The sequence below is a fragment of the Balaenoptera acutorostrata genome, chromosome 16 (assembly GCF_949987535.1).
Source record: "Balaenoptera acutorostrata chromosome 16, mBalAcu1.1, whole genome shotgun sequence".
Lineage (NCBI taxonomy): Eukaryota > Metazoa > Chordata > Mammalia > Artiodactyla > Balaenopteridae > Balaenoptera > Balaenoptera acutorostrata.
Window position 1 is genome coordinate 6,656,372 of NC_080079.1, and position 20,553 is coordinate 6,676,924.

The 20,553-nt window shown below is 47.6% G+C and overlaps 2 protein-coding genes across 4 annotated transcripts in view; one reads left to right on the forward strand and one right to left on the reverse strand.

Annotated features, from left to right (window-relative positions):
• Positions 1-45: 45 nt before the first annotated feature.
• Positions 46-12,934, reverse strand: BCCIP (BRCA2 and CDKN1A interacting protein). The gene is made up of 7 exons (XM_007173290.2): positions 12,759-12,934; positions 9,550-9,624; positions 8,344-8,424; positions 4,590-4,679; positions 3,628-3,815; positions 1,679-1,853; positions 46-498 (listed from the first exon to the last, which is right to left on the reverse strand). The coding sequence occupies exons 1-7, from the start codon at positions 12,903-12,905 to the stop codon at positions 328-330; spliced, it is 927 nt and encodes a 308-aa protein (XP_007173352.1). The 5' UTR covers positions 12,906-12,934; the 3' UTR covers positions 46-327.
• A 265-nt stretch (positions 12,935-13,199) lies between these two features.
• UROS (uroporphyrinogen III synthase) overlaps positions 13,200-20,553 on the forward strand; it is a 33,752-nt gene continuing 26,398 nt past the window's right edge. For all 3 annotated transcript variants that reach the window (XM_007173361.3, XM_057531395.1, XM_057531396.1), the window contains exon 1: positions 13,200-13,424. The gene's annotated coding sequence lies outside the window, so the exon portion shown is untranslated. The remainder of the gene's footprint in view (positions 13,425-20,553) is intronic.

Here is a 20,553-nt window from a genome sequence, read left to right on the forward strand (position 1 = left end):
CATACCCCACACAGGATAGTCTTGAAAAGAATAACACTTTTTGCATATTATTTAACAACTAAAAATAGAAGTTTTTATTGAGTTCTTTAAATTACTACTCCATGTTTTTCTTCTTATTGGAAAAGTTTTTAATCAACCATTCTTAATTTGACCAAAATTTGAAAAAGCAAAGATATTTTGTAAATGTGTCACAGACACGGGTGACAGAACCCTACTTTTTGTAGAGGGCCTTAATCTGAATAAAGCCATGAGTTTTTCAGTAAATCTCCACTGAGTCTTCTGGTAATTTTTACAAAAACAAGCCCAGCACTGTCCATGGGAAATGGGTTACACGGACAGATGTTCTTTCAGTTTATCCATGATTTCATTCATTTTGCCGCTGGGAATTACCATCACAGTTCGCAGGGGCTTCATTGGCACGTCATCAGAGGACCATCGGCCTCCCAGACGCGTGTCGCTCTCCTCCTGCACTGAGTAGTTGAACTTCAGGATTGCCTTCTAAACCAAAGAACCACAAATTTAAAATTCAGACAAGCTAAAGGCAAAACTCACTTAATTGATAACAAAAAATACTATGTTTGGCATATGTAGTAAGACTGACAGCTGAAGGAAGCAAAACACAGAATCAAAGAAGCTCAAATGGGACACTCAGGCAGACGTTATAAAACACTCACCAAATAGATTTCTAACTTACATGAGGAGTATGGATAGAAGTGTTCCATTTCTAAGAGGGGAACAAGCAGCTAAGTAATATTAACACTACTACCCACCTATATACTGTTTATAATTCTGAAGTCGCTCACATTCATAATCTCATTTGATTCTCAAAATAATCTCATGATACACAAGTGAAATTAAGACTCATAAAATCTGACAGTTAATGAGAAGAATCATCTTTAAATGCTGGTCTTACCCATTGTCCCAGCTGCTTCCTTAGCATAAAGCTGTTGTGTGAAGACAGGGAGGTCTGCGTAACCAGCCCATCTTAAAACACCCATTACATACGTCCCTGACATGGTCTGCCTGAAGTACTGAGGCACACATTTTTAAAAATTTAATTTTCACTTATTTACTTCCTGAAAAACAAGGGCAGAGCTGAATGTTTAGTGGTTTAGTCTTTAGTGGACGCCTTAAAATAAGTGATATCATCCAATCCAGGAAAATATGTCCTCCTCAGAGATGTATTTAACATTTTTGAGAGGAAGGCAGCTAAGAAAGTTTATGCTCTGGTATCTGGTTGTCCGTCACAGCACAAGCTTTTACAGGGAGAAAGTGCTAGAAATCCCACCCATGGGGTGGCCTCCAGGACTAAGGGCACAGGGCAGCACATGAGCCGGCACCGGGACAGCAGGGTCCACCCCGTCCTCCACACCGACCAGACAGCAGCTCCAAGCTCCCCGGACTCAACGTCCCCGTCTGTGTACACAGGCCGATGTTCACCTCCCAGAGCGCTTTGAGAATAAAGATCTCACAGTAGGCATGTCGTCAGCATGGTAATCACCTCCTCCCCACTCTCACTGTGTTACTAGCTCCTGGCTGCTCTAGATACGGAGGTTTAAAAACAGAATGGCCACAGTCGCAGGACTTGGACATGAAATGGGAGAGCAATAAATCCTGATTATTATCAAGAAAATCCTTATTTACATCTAAACAAAGAGATGGAACAGGATGGTCTTACCTCATAGAAAAATTCTTCTTCTGCATTTGCAAACATTAACTCATCTTTCTTTTGGCTGCTCCATTTCTTTTTGGAATTGCTTTTTCCTGCTTCCACAAACGTCTTGCTAATCAGAAGGTAGAAGTAACACTTCCCACATGGCTTGTTAGTTTTGTGCGCCTCTGCTAGTTCTTTCCTACGAGGCATACACACACACAAGGTTTGGCTGATGGGTGAGGCGAGATCCATCAACAAACCAGAGCACAGAGAAAACCGGTGAGGCCTCTTCTCTGGGCTCTGCTGTTTGACGCAGGCTTAATGGACAGACATTAGATCTGGACGCTTCTAAAGCAATGAGTTTTCTTTATGCATCCAGGTGCACATTCAATTGATTGTGGCAGCGCCTTTTATAATAAATGGTACAATGACTCAGATTATGCTCTGAGCTGTGGATACACAGCAACTAACAGGAATCGCAAGTTCACACGTCACTGCTCTGGTAAAAATACCTAAGGATCTGGATTTTCTAAAACAACAAACATTTAACTGAAGCACACAAAGGCACACGGCCATGGCCAATGCCATTACAGCATGTGACTGCTACAATCTCCAATCACCACGTCTGGGACTCATTTCTGACCTCCTGCAGGAATGGCCAGAAAGATGCCCCAAACTACCACAGTCAATGAGATAGCAATGAAGCCTTTAATTCTTTTCTTCCTTTCTTTAAATCATACAATAACCCTGTGCATCTGACTAAACAAAAATGTAAAGAAACTCAGAACAACCCACTGCAGCTTTCTTCAATAGAGGATGGGGAGAAAGCAGATCACCCTCTCCTGAAACCAAATAAACATGAGCTCCAGCTGATCAGAAAAAAAGACAACGCAAAACAAAAAACACTTAGGCACCAGAAGTACAATATGAGTATTAGCTGAGGGGTGAGGAGGAGTATGAGAGTAAAACTAAAAAGCAATGCATCTATAAAGGAAAAATGGGAAACCTAAAGGTCTTCAGACTATAGTTACATTCGCACCAACTATTTCCAGGGAGATCACAAAGAAGTGCCATGACCTCTGGGAAACAATATTCTGTAAAGCCTGGGGGCCTGCCTGTAATTTTATCCTCCTCTATTTCAAAGAACGGGCAATGTCAATTCTTAGCCCTTCTTACATTTAAAATATTCTTGTAAACTTAAAACTCCTGAATTAAAAAACAAAATAGGGCTTCCCTGGTGGCGCAGTGGTTGAGAGTCTGCCTGCTAATGCAGGGGACACGGGTTCGAGCCCTGGTCTGGGAAGATCCCACATGCCGCGGAGCGGCTGGGCCCGTGAGCCACAACTGCTGAGCCTGCGCGTCTGGAGCCTGTGCCCCGCAGCGGGAGGGGCCGCGATAGTGAGAGGCCCGCGCACCGCGATGAAGAGCGGTCCCCGCACCGCGATGAGGAGTGGCCCCTGCTTGCCGTAACCGGAGAAAGCCCTCGCATGAACCGAAGACCCAACACAGCCAAAAAACAAAAAAAAACAAAATAACAAACCCTGAGAAGCCAGAGATGCAGTATCAGGACCATGGCTGCATTAGTCATAAAATATCCCAGTGGAATTCAGGAGTTGTACTGTTTGTTACTGTTGTAATTATTCAACATTTTATTTGTGTTACAGAAATCTATCTGTGAAGAGGGTTTAAAAGCTTTAGTCAAATGGAGGTAAAAAGTCTACATGAAACTCAACTATTTTTATACCATTTTAATCTCTAAGATTATTAAGCCTACTGTCACAATATTCCTAAGTAATTAAAACTCTTTTAAAAAGCTAATTATTAATAATGCATGCATCTCAAAGGCACTCTCACCACTCGTGCTCAAACGAAGGGCAGAACTCTTTCTATAACAACATATTCCATTTGAATCACATTTCTGAATCCACTTGGGAAAAAACTACTGTTCAAAGGCATTTTCCAAAGTGTCTTACTGAAGCTGTTGGTGCATGGGCAGCGCAATCTGTGGAGGAACGTTAATGAATCTTTCACTCAGCAGAAAGCCCACAGGCCTGGTGGCGTCATTGAAAAGCTTGTCCAGCTGTTCAGCCATGCTCTTTTCACAGTTCTTCTCGCAGAGGTGTAAAATAAACTCTTTAATTTGTTCAGCACACGGGGTACCCTAGAAAGCAAAGAGAAGGCTCGCTTTTTATTACAGGCCATCACTTACAGGAGAAAACTCCAAAGTGAGAGCTATCACTTTTTATCTTACAGGTAAGGACAGTTTTCTGCTAAAACCTTTAAAACCTTATATGTCATCAGTGTTGATTGCTTAAGTATTTCTCTAAAGTAACTACACCTGGTTATTTACCAGCCCATAATCAGGGGTCAGAGAAGGTTATACTAACACTCAGACATACTGGGATGGAAATTCTAATCCATCTCATAAAGACAGATGGAAGTAACTGGAAAAGTTCAATTAAAAATTACGATAAAGTATAGTCTGCATCTTATTCTAAGGAGGGGAAGCTGCTGGTTGTTTATTAGAACTCATCAATGAGTCAATAAAAAGTAATGAATGAAAATACAAATAAATGTCAGTAAGTGTCCTCAACTTCAGAAAGCAACAAAGACTCAGAATCAAAACAGCTGCAGAGACAGCAAAACAGCTCCTGTGTCAACACCCACATCAGGACACCATTCCTGAAAAGCCAGGTGACGATTCTCTATACCACAGGCAGTAAATGACTTTAACTGGGTATAGAGTATTCAAAGGAAAACAAAAACACCTTCATACTGAAAAAAGGATTACAATAAGATTTCACAAGAGCACACATATTTATAGTTAATATCATTGTCTGATATAAAAGATACTTTTATCATGCATTAAATAAAATTAACTCCTGAGGTTCTGGCCTAAGGAATAACCATTCTGATGCCAGCCAGGGAAACCAACCTTTCTTTCAGTTAAATTCAAAAGACTTATGAAACCAAAAATCCCATCTTCATCCACATCATCATCGCTGTCTTCTGAAACATCCGTTTGCTATTTTAAAAAGAAAAAAAAATTAAATTTTATATTTGGTTGGAGAGAAGTGCAATACCAAGTCTTGGAATCCAGGCCTCGTTTATCTTTCCACTTTTCAAATGATAACTTTGTTTTACTGTCATCACCTCAGAAAAGCACCGTGGGCTAAAACTGTGTGGTCTTTTCACATCACTTTACCTCCCTTGATTCTGTCCTCTTCTTACATTCTGGATGATCTCTTTCTGCTCTAAATTTCTTTTTACTAGACTCTTAAGATATTTTCCTCAATGTCTTATAAATCCAGAACAGATAAGACCTCATGAAGGAAACCGTTTTAGTCTGTTTTCTGAGCGGTCTGGCTGGAGCCAGCCCGGCCCTGTTTCTCGGTGGGTCCGCCACACTGTCTCACCTGAAACCCATGCTTCCTGAGCACCGGCCGGTCCCGACCACTGTTGAAGGTGAGCAATGCCTCCGTGTGCATGGGCAGGAGAGAAGAAAACGAGGGCAAGAGAGGAAATGAGGAATCGAGAAAACAGAACTAAGAGTGAGATGCCTGACTCCACCTTGAACCTCCTGGCTCGGCTCGACACAGAGTCCACATCTTCTACCTGTTGCTTGTTTGCTCGTCCCAGCTGTAAACTCCTCTCGCAGCATCCCCGGCCCCCAGCACGGAGCCAGGCCAGACTAAGTCCTTGGGGAACAAGTGCTGAATGAATGACATAAAATGAGGCTGCTGCTCTTCCACCAAAGGACAGCAGGGACCCACGACGGCCCGTCCGTCCCTGAACTTGTTCTGTGCGAAGGGGCACCAGCCCACGGGCTCAGCCAGGTGCGGTCGGCAGCGCCAGGGCGCCCCCCGGTGGCCGGGGCCTCAGGAGGAACAGAGAGCGGAGCGGAGCCTGCCCGAGGGGCGAAGTCGAAGCAGACAGAGCTGCAGGAGGGGCCTGGGCTCCGGATCCAAGCTGACGGTGCCACGGAGGGGGCCTCAGGCGAAGGGGCGACCAGGCTTCACAGCAGAGCACTTCCACGGAAGCTGGCGGTGCGGGAACACGAAGGGGGGCGGCTGCGGCGAGGCCCCGAAGGCCTGGGTCACCGCCAGGGCGGCTGCCAGATGCGGGGGTGCCTGGAGCTCAGCAACGCAGGAGGGCGCCCAGGCAGCTCAGGAGAGACTGACGCAGTCCTGGCGAGAGGGCCAAGGGCACGTTGGCTCTTGCAGGAGAGGGGAGAGGAGCGCAGGAGAACGTACTGCGTGAACCCGCCCTGGTCCTCCGAGAGCAGCACGGCAGCTCCCGTGCACGTCGGGGGACCCCGGCCAGCGTGGCAGAACCTGCGTGGTGCCGACGGATGGAAAGCCGGGGCAGGAAGAAGGCCCCTCAGTGTGAAGCCCTGAGACCCCCCCAAAGCCCCAGTCGGTGAAAAGCAATGAGCACCCCGGAACCCACTCGGCCTTCCTCCCCTGGACAGGCCGCCAGGCGCCCCGCCGGCAGCCCCGGCTCCGAGGCGCGGGCCCCGCCCCCGCCTCCCCACCACCACCCGCCTCCCCCGCCTGGCCGAGGCCTGCCCCTCCCAGCCCACCCCTTGCCTCTCCCGAGCCTCTTCGCTCAGCACAGTTCTTCGTGGCAGCCGAGTTCTGAGCAACCCGCTGCATGACACCCGGGCCCTGAGTCTCCAGCCTCGCGCCCAGCCTCGCACACGCAGTCCCCAGCCGCCGTCCCCTTCCCTCGGAAACGCCTTCTCTAGAAGAGTCCAAGTCCCCCCAGTTCCACAGCCTCCAGAGAAAGCTCTGGCAGTCCCTGTCCTAGGAACAAGAAGCCTCGGTCCCTGGGACACCTCAGGTGTCTCTTGGAAGCCAAGGAAGCCATAACTGTAATTTAGACTTATTTGTGTAATTATCCAATGAAAGGCTGAATCCCCCAACTAGAGAATACTAAGTTTTTTCAAAAATAAAAGCGACTGCTTCTCATCGGTATGCATCAGGTCTCGGGACACCAATCAGCTAGAGCTCACGTGTGTCTGATGACAGAGCAGGCAGCTGCCGAGGTGTCACCCTCCCATTTTCCTGACGTCGTGTGCTACAGGTTCTGAATGTTGGCAGCAGGTCTGAAAAGCGTCTGTTGTATTTAGTAATGAAGATGTTGGTGATCCCATCAGTTTCAGGACACCAGGAGAGTGTTGGGGGTAAAAGCCAGATTAAGGTGTTTAGGAGGAGAGGAGGTGGAAACCAAATGCAAAATATCTTCAAGAATTTTGGCTTTGAAAACCAAGTGAGATGCCTGAAGGTGAGGTCGTTTGAGTGGAACCTTAGACTGAGGTGGAGTTGTTTATTTTGCTTTTTTACAATAAGCTAGACGATAGGTGTTGGGAATAGAAAAAAAGACTTCAACAGGGACAGTTACGCATACAGAGCACGAGCCGCGCGCCAGATGCTGTTCTAAGCATCTTCTCTCGTTCACCCCCCCCCCCCCACCTACGAAGCAGGCACCATCCTCATCGTCAGAGATGCCCGCGGAGAAAGATGAAGGTCACCGTGCAGACTGTATTTTCCACAGACGGCTGAAGCGATTTTTCCTATCCCACCCACATTCTCTTCTGACAAAGTGACCTAGACACTCCTCCCACCGAGGGGGGCGGTCCATGCGCCCTCCCCTTGCACCTGCACAGGCCATCACGTCTGCTGATCAAATGAATGGTGGAAATCACCCGGTAACATAAGATGCTCTGCACTTCTGCCTGCCTCTCTTGGGTAGGGAGGCCCACACTACAGAGACTGAGGCCCATGGTTCCAGCTGGGCTCCCAACAGAGACACAGGAGTGAACCATCTGGCAAGGAAACCTGCCAGCCCCGCACTGAGCCTCTGCAGCTAATGTGCCCGGAGTGAATACGAGCCGTCCTCACTGAGCTCTGTCCAAAGTGCAGAGTCACGGGCCAAACAGAGTACTGTTGCTGTCCTAAGACTCGAAGCTGCAGGGCAGTCTGTCAGGCAGCAGAAGAAACGTCGAGCCAGCGGAGGGTACACACAGAGGCGGGATTCGTCCCAGTCCTGCTCCCTCCTCCTCCGAGTGCCACCCCCTGCTTTGCATGACACCACTCAAGGCTTGCCCCCTTTTCCCTCTCCTGTCACTCCTGAGTCTCCTTGGCAGGTTCTGCCACTTAGCTCACCCCCCCAACTAACGCTGTTATGACCAGACTCTGTCCCTGCCCTCCCTGGACAACTTCAACTACTCCCACAACTTCAGAGACCATTTATGTGCTGAAAATGCCCCAGTCTCCAGCTGCTGCGCAACATCTCACTTGCACGTATCACAGGCAAATCAAACGCAAAATGTACAAATCCAAACTCGTGTTCCCCTCTTAACCTGATCCTCCTCCATGCTTGCTATCTGGGTTCTCCAGCCAGACACTAGGGTATCATCCTCAACTCCCTTTCCACTCACTCTCAGACCCAACCATTCATTAAGCCTCGTCGTATTTCACCTCCCCAATATCTTCTGAATCAGCCCACTTCTCTCCCTATCCGCTGCCACAACCTAGGTCACTGCATTTAATAACCCTGAATTGCTGAGATGGCCTTCTAACCAGTAATACTTTCCAATTTGAGTTTCTGGCCTACTTGCTATAAAACAGGAGGAACTTAGGATAAAGAACTAATTTAATCAGAATAAACACAACTGTCCTGCTTACCTTAATCACACTCCCGATATGGTTCTGTTGAATTAAGAGATCTGTTAGTTCTGCAGTGTTCACAGGAGCTTTTAGGAAAAGCTAAGAGGAGAAAAAAAAAATATTTTAAATTAAAACCAAAGTATGGGACTTCCCTGGTGGAACAGTGGTTAAGAATCCGCCTGCCAATGCAGGGGACACGGGTTCAAGCCCTGGTCTGGGAAGATCCCACATGCCGCAGAGCAACTAAGCCCGTGCAACACAACTACTGAGCCTGTGCTCTAGAGCCCACGAGCCACAACTACTGAGCCCGTGTGCCACAAGTACTGAGCCCGAGATCCACAACTACTGAAGCCCGCGTGCCTAGAGCCTGTGCTCTGCCACGAGAAGCCACCGCAATGAGAAGCCCGTGCACCGCAACGAAGAGTAGCCCCGGCTCGCCGCAACTAGAGAAAGCCTGCGCACAGCAACGAAGACCCAATGCAGCCAAAAATAAGTAAATAAAAATAAATAAATTTATAAAAAAAAAAACCTAAAAAAATAAAACCAAAGTACGATTTCTAATAAAACTTCTAATTTCCATATTCCAATAAAAATAATGAAATTTCAATGATTTGACCAGGAAGATGACCCAGAAAAGCAATCCCAAGAGGAAAGAAAAGCCGGAGCAAATCAAAGAAGCCAAGGCACAGAAATTTGAGACGAGGCAGTTGGTGGTAATACAGGAGGTGTTGGGGAGGGGAGTGGACAGGGAGGAGAAGAGAGGGGAGGAGGGTGGGCTGGACACTGGAGGCTCTAAAGGGTGGTGAACCAAAGCCATCTTATGTGGAGTAAAGGAATACGGAGAAGCAGCAAGCCTGCTGCTTGTGGAACCAGATGGTGGAATCAGTGACAGGGCCATTATGTGAGAATTCCTTTAACCCCACAAAGCTTAGAAATGAATTAGAGAAAAACAGAATAATAGCTCAAGTAATTAAAATATGAAAGGGAGAGTATTTTAGAACACAGAATACTTAAATATTTTAAGCAAAGGAAGGGGTCTGGGAGCAGAGGCACAAATAGGGGAGTTAGCCCTGGAAAAGAAAACAACTCTTCCTTCCAGGCCAAGTGGAGACGGCAGGAATGCGGATTCTAAAATAGAAAAAATGAAATCTGACACAACTTATATTGAATGGCCTGGAATTTCTTAGAAGAGCAAATGCATGTGTAATGAATAAAAGACAATACCTGCTGCAGTAGTTTCTTAATTCCGTCGTAATCGTTATCTGAGATAGAATAAGCTTCGAATTCAATATTCACTTCCTGTAAATGACACACAAAATAGGTCATCATACATAACTCACTAAGATAATTCAGGCATTATTTTCGCTCCCCACCTCATTCTTTTTGGCTCTACCTCCATCTACGGAACATGCCAGAAAAAGAACAAGAAGAAGAAAATGTTACCAAAAGAACTATAACTGCCTAGGCTTCAAAATAAGCAAACATTGCCAAGACTGCCATCTGCACAGATGACAAAGCACCTTCACACCATCTCCTCATTTGAAACAAAAGCCTGAGAAGAACAAAGCATTCAGAGCGACCTAGTTTTGATGTTGAGAAAGTCTGTTCTGGATAAAGCAAATGAGAAATTATTATTCACCTGACTGCAGTAAGAGTGAGCAAAGAACAAAATCACTTCAAAAGTCCTTGGCATTGCCTAGAGCTTGATTCAGCCCATGGATTTGAGGCCATGCTTCATTCACTGGGCAAGAATTTACTGAGTACCCCTCTGTACCAAGCACTGTGCCAGGCACTCAAGATGAAAAGGTGAGCAAAGCAGACGTGAATGATCATGCCCTCCTGGAGCTTACGGTTTAGGTGGGAATACAGACATTAAGGAAAAAGTCATGGAAATAAATATAAGCTTACAACTATGCATGCTATAAAACACAGGTGAATGGTGCTATAACAGCTTAAGAAACAGGAGGTTGGAAATTCAGGAAAGGCTTCCCTTAGAGAAGTGACACTTAAGCTGGGAACCTAGGACCAGTAAAGAAGAGTTCCTGGCACAGCACAGACGAAGGCCCTGAGGCAGGAGGAAATACGGTGAGTACAAGTAACTAAAAGGTGTGTGTAGCTAGGCTCCCTGATCTATCTCTGTAAAACAATAATAATAACAGACTCTAAGAAGCAATGCCACTGAAATATTCCATAAATAAATGAAAGGATTACTTCACTCCAAAAAAAAAAACTTAAAGGCTTTTAAGTGCTAAATAAGATCAGTCCTTGAGGATCCTAAATCATGCATTATTAGTATTACTATTATTGCTGGAGGGTAAATTCTCACAAGCAGAATTACTGAATTAGAGAATTTATACACGTTTTAAAGTTTTGATGTTGTCAAATGGCCCCCCAAAAAGGATGCATCAATTTATAGTCCCACCAGCAGTATATTTATGTGCCTATTTTCTTACACTATCATCAGTGACGGTTACTACACAAATTTCCAACCACTGGCAAACTGATAGATTATCCATGTTAACGCAAGAAGCGCTGAGTTCTATAACCCAAAGTTAGCAAAAGCCAGTTAAAGATCTAAATAAAAAATGGTGAGACCACATTTAAGGCAAGGGGCCAAAGTAAAGAGCTGCTTTGTAAGGGAAAGCTCTGTTCCATGGAAAATATTTTATATACCCACACCACAGTCACAGCACTAATCCTGCACCCATGCTTGCCCTGCTCGTGTTTATCTCTGACTTTGTTCCCCCGTCACTCTCTTCCTTATTCTGATCCCGCCGTATTAGCTGTCTCTCTGTCCAATAACCATGAGGACTTTGGATTTACATACAAATGAAATGTGAAGCCACTGGAGCGGTCAGAGCAGGGAAGTGAGAACAGATCTACATTTTTTTTTGGCCGCGTAGTGCAGCACGCAGGATCTTAGTTCCCAGACCAGGGATCAAACCCATGCCCCCTGCAATGGAAGCGCGAGGAGTCTTAACCACTGCACAGCCAGGGAAGTCCCTAGAGCTACATTTTTAAAAGATCTTTCTGCTGTGGGTGGAGGAGAGATTGTAGGGGAACAAGAACAGGAAAAGGCATGCCAGTTAAAAGTTACTACAGAAGTCCAGGCAAGAGATGGTGGAAGGGTGGACTTTGACCATTGCAGAATCACTGATGAGAAACGTCTGGATACTGAAGGTAAAGCCAACAGAATTTACTGATGCGGGATGAGGAAAAGGGAGGAATTACACTTAACTTTCGGGTTTTGGATTTGAGCAGCTGGTGAATTTGGCAACCATTTATGTAAGCAGATACGTTAGGGGGTCCCTGAGAAAAAGAACCAGGAATGGCTTTCTTGACATAAGAGTCCTAGTTCCTCCTCAAATGATATCCGTAATATCTGAGTTCTGCAGGAACTAAGGCCCCCACCCAGGTGGAGGACCGAATGATGATGCTGACCCCCCAGACTTCAATCAGCTAAAGCTTGGACTCTGTTGACCTTCGCCCCAATTTTATGCTGAATTCGCCCCTGCTCAAGCCCCCTCATGAATATGCACGTACCCTTAGCTTAAAACAGCAGCGTTGCTATTTGGGGGAGACACTGCTTTGGGAAAGACCCCCGGTGTTCTCCTTACTTGCTGCAAGTAATAAATCCTTCCTTCTCCTAATCTTCAGCTTGGTTGTGCTTACTGGCTCGATCACCCACCAAGAGGTGAACCCAGTTTTCAGGTAACATTTAGAGAAATGGCAAAGATTAGGAGCAGGGGCATAAATTACCAATTCTGCCTGGCAGGTGTTAAGTTCGGGGCTACCTATTAGACATTCCGGGGTCTTCAGGACCATTCCGTCCTAATTATTCATTCAACAAGTGTTAACTACCTCTAATGTCAGGCTCTACGGTAGGACCCAATTCTAGGAGAACATATCACCAGGACTTGGTCTGAGGGGCAGAAAAGACAGCTTATCTGAGATCTGAACAAGGAAGGGAAAACACTGCAGGAAAAACGCAGCGCGTAGAGAGGAGCAGGAGGCTGGCCTTCGAGAAACGGGAAGAAGGGGGCCGCCGTGAGGGAGGCAGGCACTGCGAACCCGGTGGGAGGGCTGCGCGGGGAGGGCAGAGGATGAACTCGGGGCCCCCGGCGGCCCAGAAGGATTTGGGGCTTTAGCCTGAGAATTAAAAAAGGCCACCGAGGACGGTGCCGTTGAGACGGTGGGAGGGCCCACGCATCCGGCCGGGACAGGACTTTTGAAAATAACTTTCTGTGGCTGCAATGTGTAAAACACCGAAGTGAAACCTGAGTGAGAACCTTTTCTCACCTCCAGTTTCTGCTTAAGGACCCTCAGGTACGGGGAAGTCGCTACTCCAAGCAGCTCACACACTCACATGGCTTTGGTTGTCGGAAAGCTTTTTCCCAGACATAAGCCAAACCGGGGTCGCGTGTGTTTCTCACCTCATTGACGACCTCGTCGTCTTCATCCTCTTCTTCGTCACTGTCTTCGTTGTCTTCGTCCTCATCCTCGAGTTCATCATCCTCGTCCTCATCGCGAGGAACCGGAGACCCGCTGTCCACGGCACGCCGCTTGGGCCTGGACGCCATGCTGCCGGCCCCTCTGCGCCTGCGCAACTTCCATGAGCCCGCCCTTCCGGACCCACCCATTACAAGCGGAGGGGGTAGGTGGTCACGAAGACCCTCGGCGCGGAGTCGGCGTCAATCCCACTGCCCCTGGTGGATTCCACAGCCTTGATACCTAAGAGTCAAGTCCAATCTGGGTTCCTATCTTGGCCTTTTCTTCCTCCTTCCATCCATTCTCAAGCCTTTCCAAGGTTCTCTCTCCCCTTCGTGCAGTGGTTCGACCCATCTCCGCTAGGTATCGGGGGCCTGGGTGTCGGTGCGCATGCGTGAGCTCCAGCTGAGAGCGGCCGGGGCTCCGCGACCCACGGCGCAAGTGCTGGTGCTTGGGGCCCGGGGAGGGCCGTCGCCATGGCAGCGCCGGCCACGCGGTGAGGGGGCCGCCCTCCCGGCTGGTCGCTCCCGCAGCCTCGCTGCCTGCTGGTGGGAACCGTGAGATTCCGCCCCCGACTGGGCGCTTGCCGAGTGCCTCATCAGCCAGACGAGGTAGGTGTCGCCCGCGCACGGTACCGACGACTACGCGGCACTCCGCAGGGGCCAGCCTGCTGCCCTGCCGGTGTGTGACGAGTCGGGAGCGGAACCCCTGAGGCCAGTGCTGGCCTGGGTGCTGGGCCGTAGTCCGCGGGCAGTGGTCGGCCCCGAATGGAAGGTCGCCGGATCTGTGCAGGTGCCCTCAAGCCTGGTTAAGACCCAACCCTGCGGGCGTGCCCCAGCACAGTCGGTGGCACAGCCTTGTCGGTGATGAATGAAACCGATCCTGAGTGCATTTCTCAATCTGAAAGTTTAAAGTCAGGGATCAACCTTGTATGCTTCAGGGCCAGCGGGGATTTCTAAATTAGACCTGAGCCTCTTTGGAGAGAACAGAGTGCAGGGGACTTTGGCAAGGTAGAGAGCGTGTACCGGGCAGCTGCTGCCAGCTGTGGCCGAGTGGAAATGCCGCCCAGTGTGGTCAGTTCTCACATTTCAACAGAACCTGGAGTTCTGGACTTTTACCCAAAAAATCTTGATTTGTAAAACTTGTGCCAAATAAAATTCATCTACCGGTCAGGTTTATCCCACACACTGCCAGTTTGCAGCCTGTTGTAAAGAATACTATTTGGAGAGAAAGTCACAAATTAGAGAAGACATCTGCTTTCTGAGAGTGAGGTCTATGGCTTTCCTTTTTTTCTGTCTGTAAAATGAGGAGAGTAGGTTGGATGAGTGTGACTGCAAAATTGGAATGAGCTGTCCCCAAGTTGTGAGATTGGATGTTGGAGAAGTTTAAGCAGAAGTGTGAGAACCTCTCAATGATCCTTCAGCAGCAGGAAGTGGAAGCAGGATACCTTAAGGGTCCTCAGAGCCAGAGTCCCCATGATTGTGTTCTGTGAGTTCTGTCTTTCCTAGCAGTCTTGTCTACCAGGCCACAACATGGAATATAATACGTGTAAACATCAGGGCTTCACATATGATGGCATAGCTTAAAGTGGCCCCTTTGGGTCCTACAACAATGTAAAAACATCTTCCAATAATGCACGAGAGAGGTAGCTGTAAAGAAAGACCTATAAAAGGCTAAGATTAGAAAAAGACTCAGAAAACACTGTGCCAGCCTATCAATAGAGCTGCACTGAAATGTCATGGGTGATTTTTTTCCCTGTTTCTCTATACTTTTTTTGTGGTAAAAATACACAGAACATAAAATTTACCATTTTAAGCAAGTGTCCAGTTCAGTGGCATTAAGTATGTTCACATTTTTGTGCAACCATCACCACCATCCCTCTCTAGAAAATTTTTATCTTGGAAAACAAAATTCTGTACCCATTGAACACTAACTCTGCAATCTCCCCTACCCTGGTCCCTGGAAAGTGGTTTTCCTTCTCTATGAATTTGTCTATTCTAGGACTTCGTATAAGTGGAATCATATAGTATTTATCCTTTTGTGGCTGGCTTGTTTCACTTAGCATAATGTCTTCAAGCTTCATCTTTGCCATCGCATGTGTCAGAACTTCCTTCCTTTTTAAGGCTGAATAATATTCCATTGTATGTATTTTTGTTGTTATCCATTTATCCATGGATGGACACGGGTTGCTTCCACCTTTTAGTAATTGTAAATAATGCTGCTATGAACGTGGGTGTACAGATACCTGTTCAAGTCCCTGCTTTTAATTTTGGGGGGTATATATTCAGAAGTGGAATTGTTGGATCCTATAGGAATTCTATTTTTAATTTTTTGAGGAACTATACTTTTTTGTATTTTGCAAATTTTCCACAATAAGCATGTATTGCTTTGATATGAGAAGGGGGGGGGGGAAAGCCTTACTTTGTGCCCTCGGATTAGTACCCAGTGTTGAGCTCATGGTCAGAGTGTGAATGAGTAGCAAATGTGAATAAATGGACTACCATGGTTTTGTCATTCAAGAAAATATGGTACTGACCCCAGGGAACTTCGCTCAGTCAGAGACTAGATTGCTGACCTGCTGGCCCAATCTTCACCTTCAGCTCAGAATTTATCTTAAAGGAGCAGAGAGGTGGTAGCAAGTGCTTGGGAGAATGGGGATGGGCTCCAGACTTCACCTGGAAAGAGGTGAAACTTCACCTCTGCCACTTACTGTGTTGTGTGACCTTGAGCCTGTTACCCAACCTTCAGAGTTTTGGTTTCCTCTTCTGTAAAAAAGGAATAATAATACCTTCCTTGCTGGTTTAAATGAAGATTAAGGTCTTGCATGTAAAATGCTTAGCCTGGTAAATCACACAAAGTCTGTGCTGGGTAAAAGGGTGGCTGCTGTTATTGCTGATCTCAGAGCAGCAGGACATGGTTAAAAAGTGTGGGTTTGAGGTGTGGCTCGTTCTTACCAGCAAAGAGGCCTTAATCAAGTCAGTTCCCTGTCTCTTTAAGGAAAAGTGACCATCCCCCCTGCTCCAAAAGTCGCTGGGTAAATCTAAAGTGCGAACAGATATTACTGAGCATCTACTATGGAGAAGAAAGCCTCTCAGAAAAGCCAGTGGTTCAGAGGACCCAGCCCATTTTACAGATGCAGGAATTGAGACCAAGAGAACAACATAGACCAGAACCCAGGCTTCAGCCCCTCTAGCACAAGCTTCTTCCACTCCACCAGGCCTCTCGTCAAAGTTCACAGTGGCTCACATACAATCCTCCTTGCCTAAAAGCCTGAGAATACCCGTGCCTCTCCTTCTGTTCCTGGCTTCCTCGTATTGCTGCAATACAGGTAACAGGTGTCGACTGAAAAACAAAAACAAAAACCGCGCAACAGGGCTTCCCTGGTGGCGCAGTGGTTAAGAATCCACCTGCCAATGCTGGGGACACGGGTTCGAGCCCTGGTCCGGGAAGATCCCACATGCCACGGAGCAGCTAAGCCCGTGCACCACAACTACTGAGCCTGCGCTCTAGAGCCCGTGAGCCACACCTAATGAAGCCTCCACGCGTAGTGCCCGTGCTCCGCAACGAGAGAAGCCACCGCAATGAGAAGCCCGCGCACCACAACGAAGAGTAGCCCCTGCTAGCTGCAACTAGAGAAAGCCCGCGCACAGTAACAAAGACCCAACTCAGCCAAAAATAAATAAAAGAAAATAAATTTATTTAAAAAAAACAAACCACGCAACATGAGAGCTGTGAGTTCAGTTTCATTTGGGGCTTACTGAGGACTGTAGCCCAGGAGACAGTCTTTCAGATAGCTTGGAGGAGCTTCTCGGAAGAGGTAGTGGGGAGGTCAGAATGAAATATATGATTCTGGTAAAGGGGGTACGTGCAGCCAAGCACACACACCGGTAGAAGGATGCTGCTAGTCACAAAGAGCTGACATCTCCGTTACTGATTTGAGTGCTTTTATAGGTACGAGAAGATGCAAGAAATTGCGTTCATAACATTGCCTCCTGAAAATATCTATTTGAAGACCTGTTCTGCCAGATTTTCCAGAACTCAGAGCGCCTCATTCCTGATCTCTGCCCTGAACTCCTTTCGGGGTGTGTCAGAGGTCAGCGACTGCAGTGGCTGGTAACTTCACTCTTGTAGAGGCAGAGGGCGAACGACATTCTTCAGCTAGCACAGGAGCTTCTTACAACAGGGAGCCTTCAACTTGGTCACAGAAGCGCAGGGAGGAAGGAATTCCCGTGCTGTATTTCCACCACACTTGCAGCTTCAACCTGGACGAGACTGTATTCTTTTCCCAGAGCTGCCCTATCAGAGTACCACAACCTAGATGGCGTAAACAGCAGAAATGTACTGTCTCGGGCTGCCCTGGTGGCGCAGTGGTGAAGAATCCACCTTCCAATGCAGGGGACACGGGTTCGAGCCCTGGTCCGGGAAGATCCCACATGCCACGGTGCAACTAAGCCCGTGCACCACAACTACTGAGCCTGCGCTCTAGAGCCCGCGAGCCACAGCTACTGAGCCTGCGTGCCACAACTACTGAACCCCGCATGCCTAGAGCCCGTGCTCCGCAACAAGAGAAGCCACAGCAATGAGAAGCCCGTGCACCGCAGCAAAGAGTAGCCCCCGCTCGCTGCAACTAGAGAAAGCCTGCACACAGCTATGAAGACCCAATGCAGCCAAAAATAAATAAATTTAAAAAGAAAAAGGGAAATGTACTGTCTCACGGTTCCAGGGGCTAAAGTTCTAAGATCACGATGTCAGAAGGGTGGGTTCCTTCTGAGGCCGTGAGGGGGATCTGTCCCAGGCCGCTCTCCCTGCTGCTGGTGGTTGGCTGACACATCTCTGACTTTCCTCGGCTTGTAGAAGCACCACCCCGATCTCTGCCTTCATCTGCACTTAGTGTTTTCCCTGTATGTATCTGTGTGTGCAAATTTCCCTTTTTTATAAGGGTGCTAGTCATAAATGATTAGGGCTCACCCTAATGACCTCATTTTAACTTGACTGCATCTGCAAAGAGCCTATTTCCAAATAAGCTCACATTCTGAGGTCCTGGGGGTTAAAAGAATTCAAAATATAAATTTTGGATTCGATCCACCACAGAGGCCAAGTACAGGGACTTGCCCTTTCAGTGCTTGCTCTTCATAGCAAGTGACTGGTGTTTGAACTTCTTGATGGGAACAGCTAAAGGAGTTCTGTGTGAAGGTGTACATTGGCCACAGTGACATATTGCTGAGAAGGGGTTGGTTTGTTCACTTTTTGTGAACCCCCTTGCCTGCCCCAATCCCTAGAATACTCCAGGCTCTAGTAAATGAAAAGCATCTTAGCTGGCTTTACCCATCTTAAACGTATTCCGCATGAGTTTGATGCTGCACTCCTTTATTTGTTAATCCCAACAGACCTTCTATACAAAGTGGTTAGAATAAGGATACTTCACCCTAAATCATCTGCCCCAGCAGAATACAAAATCTGAATTAGAGGAGCCCCAGACCCAGAGGCACCTTTGGATTTGGAAGCCTTTCTTCCAAATCCTGGCAGTTCGCAGTAGGAAGTACCTTGACTGTCTCTTTCTCAATACTTCACTCACAGTTCTGTGGTTGTCCATCCTCCCCCACCAGCCTTGCAGTTCCTTGAGGGTGGGCACTAAGTCTGACTTGTCCCTTGCCCAGCATCCAGTATCCAGCATCACAAAGAAGAGACTCAGTGTTTCTTGGCTAAATGAAAGCAGTATGGCAGAGCCCCTGTCCTGCCTAATTGAGAGTCAACTTTCTGGCCTGGAGGGCCAGCTTGTCCTTTCTTAGTTCTCCTTGTGGCTAAAATTCAGGAGCTTCTACAAGGTGGACAAGGCAGAACAAGGTATACCAGGAACCTCAAGGAGAAAGTCATACCAAAGGACCTCGCTCATTTGCTCCCCAAGTGCATTGCATAGCATTCTTCCCTGACTTGCTTATAATCTGGAATGCCCTTCTCCACGCCTACCCTCGCTCTGGTGTCTCTCACGTGTGTATGTGGGGCAGGAGGGACGCTTCTGGAACCTCTCTTGACCTCACTGCCTCCCTTGCCAGTTATGGCCTTATTTCTCCTACTCTTCTTAATAGCAGTACTCTTCTTATCTACAATTACATCTCTATGTCCACTTTATACTGTAACTTATTCTGTTATGAACTGAATTTTGCCCCTCAAACTCCTGTGTTGAAGCCCTAACCCCCAGTGTGACTGTATTTATATATAGGGCCTTTAAAGAGGTAATTAAGATTAAATGAGGTCCTAAGGGTAGAGCCCAAGTCCTACAGGACCAGTGGTGTCCTTATAAGAAACCAGGGGTTTCTCTCTGCACAAGCACAGAGGAAAGGCCATGTGAGCACACAGCAAGAAGGCAGCAGTCTACAGGCCAGGAAGAGAGGCCTCACCAGGAACCAACCCTCATGGCACCTTGATCTTGGACTTCTAGCCTCCAGAACTGTGAGAAAATAACTGTCTGTTGTTTAAGCCCACTAGTCAGTGGTGGTCTGTTAATGGCAGCCCAAGCTAAGACACACTCCAATCTGTTTTCCTTCTCCTTTGCCAGGATCCCTTCTACCCTGCATCCCTGACTGACATTGTTCGAGTGCTTTAGGGCTCTGTCCTGGGCCCCCTTCTTTCCTATCCATAATCTCACCCAGTCCCAGGACTTTAAATACCATCTGTACACTCATGACTCCCAAATCTTTGTCCTTTGACCTGACTCCTTCCCCAAGCCCAGAGCGCCTGCCTGATCTCTCCATTTGGACGTCTAATACCAGTACTCTTCAACTTTTAGCACTGTGGCACCCCTAGTAAGTGGTAATATTCATTCAGCACATTTCCATAAATAGACGAGGCTTTACAGTTTACAGCCAAAGGCAGTCAGCCCTGGCTGGGGTGGGCGTGGAGGCAGTGGGAGTGAGTTCTGTCTGCCCTGGGCTCTACCCAGCTGCCCCAAGGGCTGAGAGGACCCAGACCCCAGGCGCACCTGTGAACCCATTCCCAGGACTCTGACGGGCTGCGGTGCGCTGGCGGAGAAGAGGCATTCTCGAGTGTAGTCTGTGTCGTTCTTCACGTCCTGCCGTGGTGCTCCCGTTCTTGCAGTTGTCCAGTTGGAGTCACCCTGATTCCTTTTTCTCTCTACCCTGCGTCCAGTCCAAGTCAATGCTGTTGGCTACACCTTTATAATATATCCAAGTGCAGTCACTTTTCCCCACTTCAAATGCCAATCTGGTCCAAGCCCATATCATCTCTCACCGAAACTGTTCCAGCATCCTCCCTATTTTACTCCTTTCTACCTTCAGGCTTTTCTCCACACACCTGCAAGAAGTCCTGTGAAACTAAGTCAGAGCAGGTCAGTTCTGTGCTCAGAATCCTCCAGTGGTATCACATCTCATTCAGATAATAGGCAAAGTCTTCACCACAGCCTGAATGGCCCTGCACGGTGGCTCTGAGCCCGGGGCCCGTCTGCTCCCCCTTGGAGCTCCCTGCGCTCTGGCCCTACTGCCTGACCACCATTCTCATACTTGCCAGACACTGTGTTACTGAAACCTCTCATGTCTCTTGGACAGGAATAAGAGTCTCCTCATTTCTAGTCCTGCATTTTTTCCATTCCATCAAGCTGTGTAAAACAGTTGTGAGCATCCATAGCTATTATAAGGAAAGTGACTCCATAATTACTGTCCAAAACGGGAGACTTCTGAGAGCGCAGTTGGGTGCTGTCAGTAATTACACCAGAGCAACAGCTGT

What these genes read in the sequence shown, in the direction of transcription:
- BCCIP (XM_007173290.2), bottom strand. Translation starts at nt 12,905, where the DNA reads ATGGCGTCCAGGCCCAAGCGGCGTGCCGTGGACAGCGGGTCTCCGGTT. An exon ending in TGAATTTAACTGAAAGAAAG is followed by an intron (nt 3,816 to 4,589) that starts GTTGGTTTCCCT and finishes TTTGCTTTCTAG; the next exon opens with GGTACCCCGTGTGCTGAACA. An exon ending in AAGAAGAATTTTTCTATGAG is followed by an intron (nt 499 to 1,678) that starts GTAAGACCATCC and finishes TCTTTGGTTTAG; the next exon opens with AAGGCAATCCTGAAGTTCAA.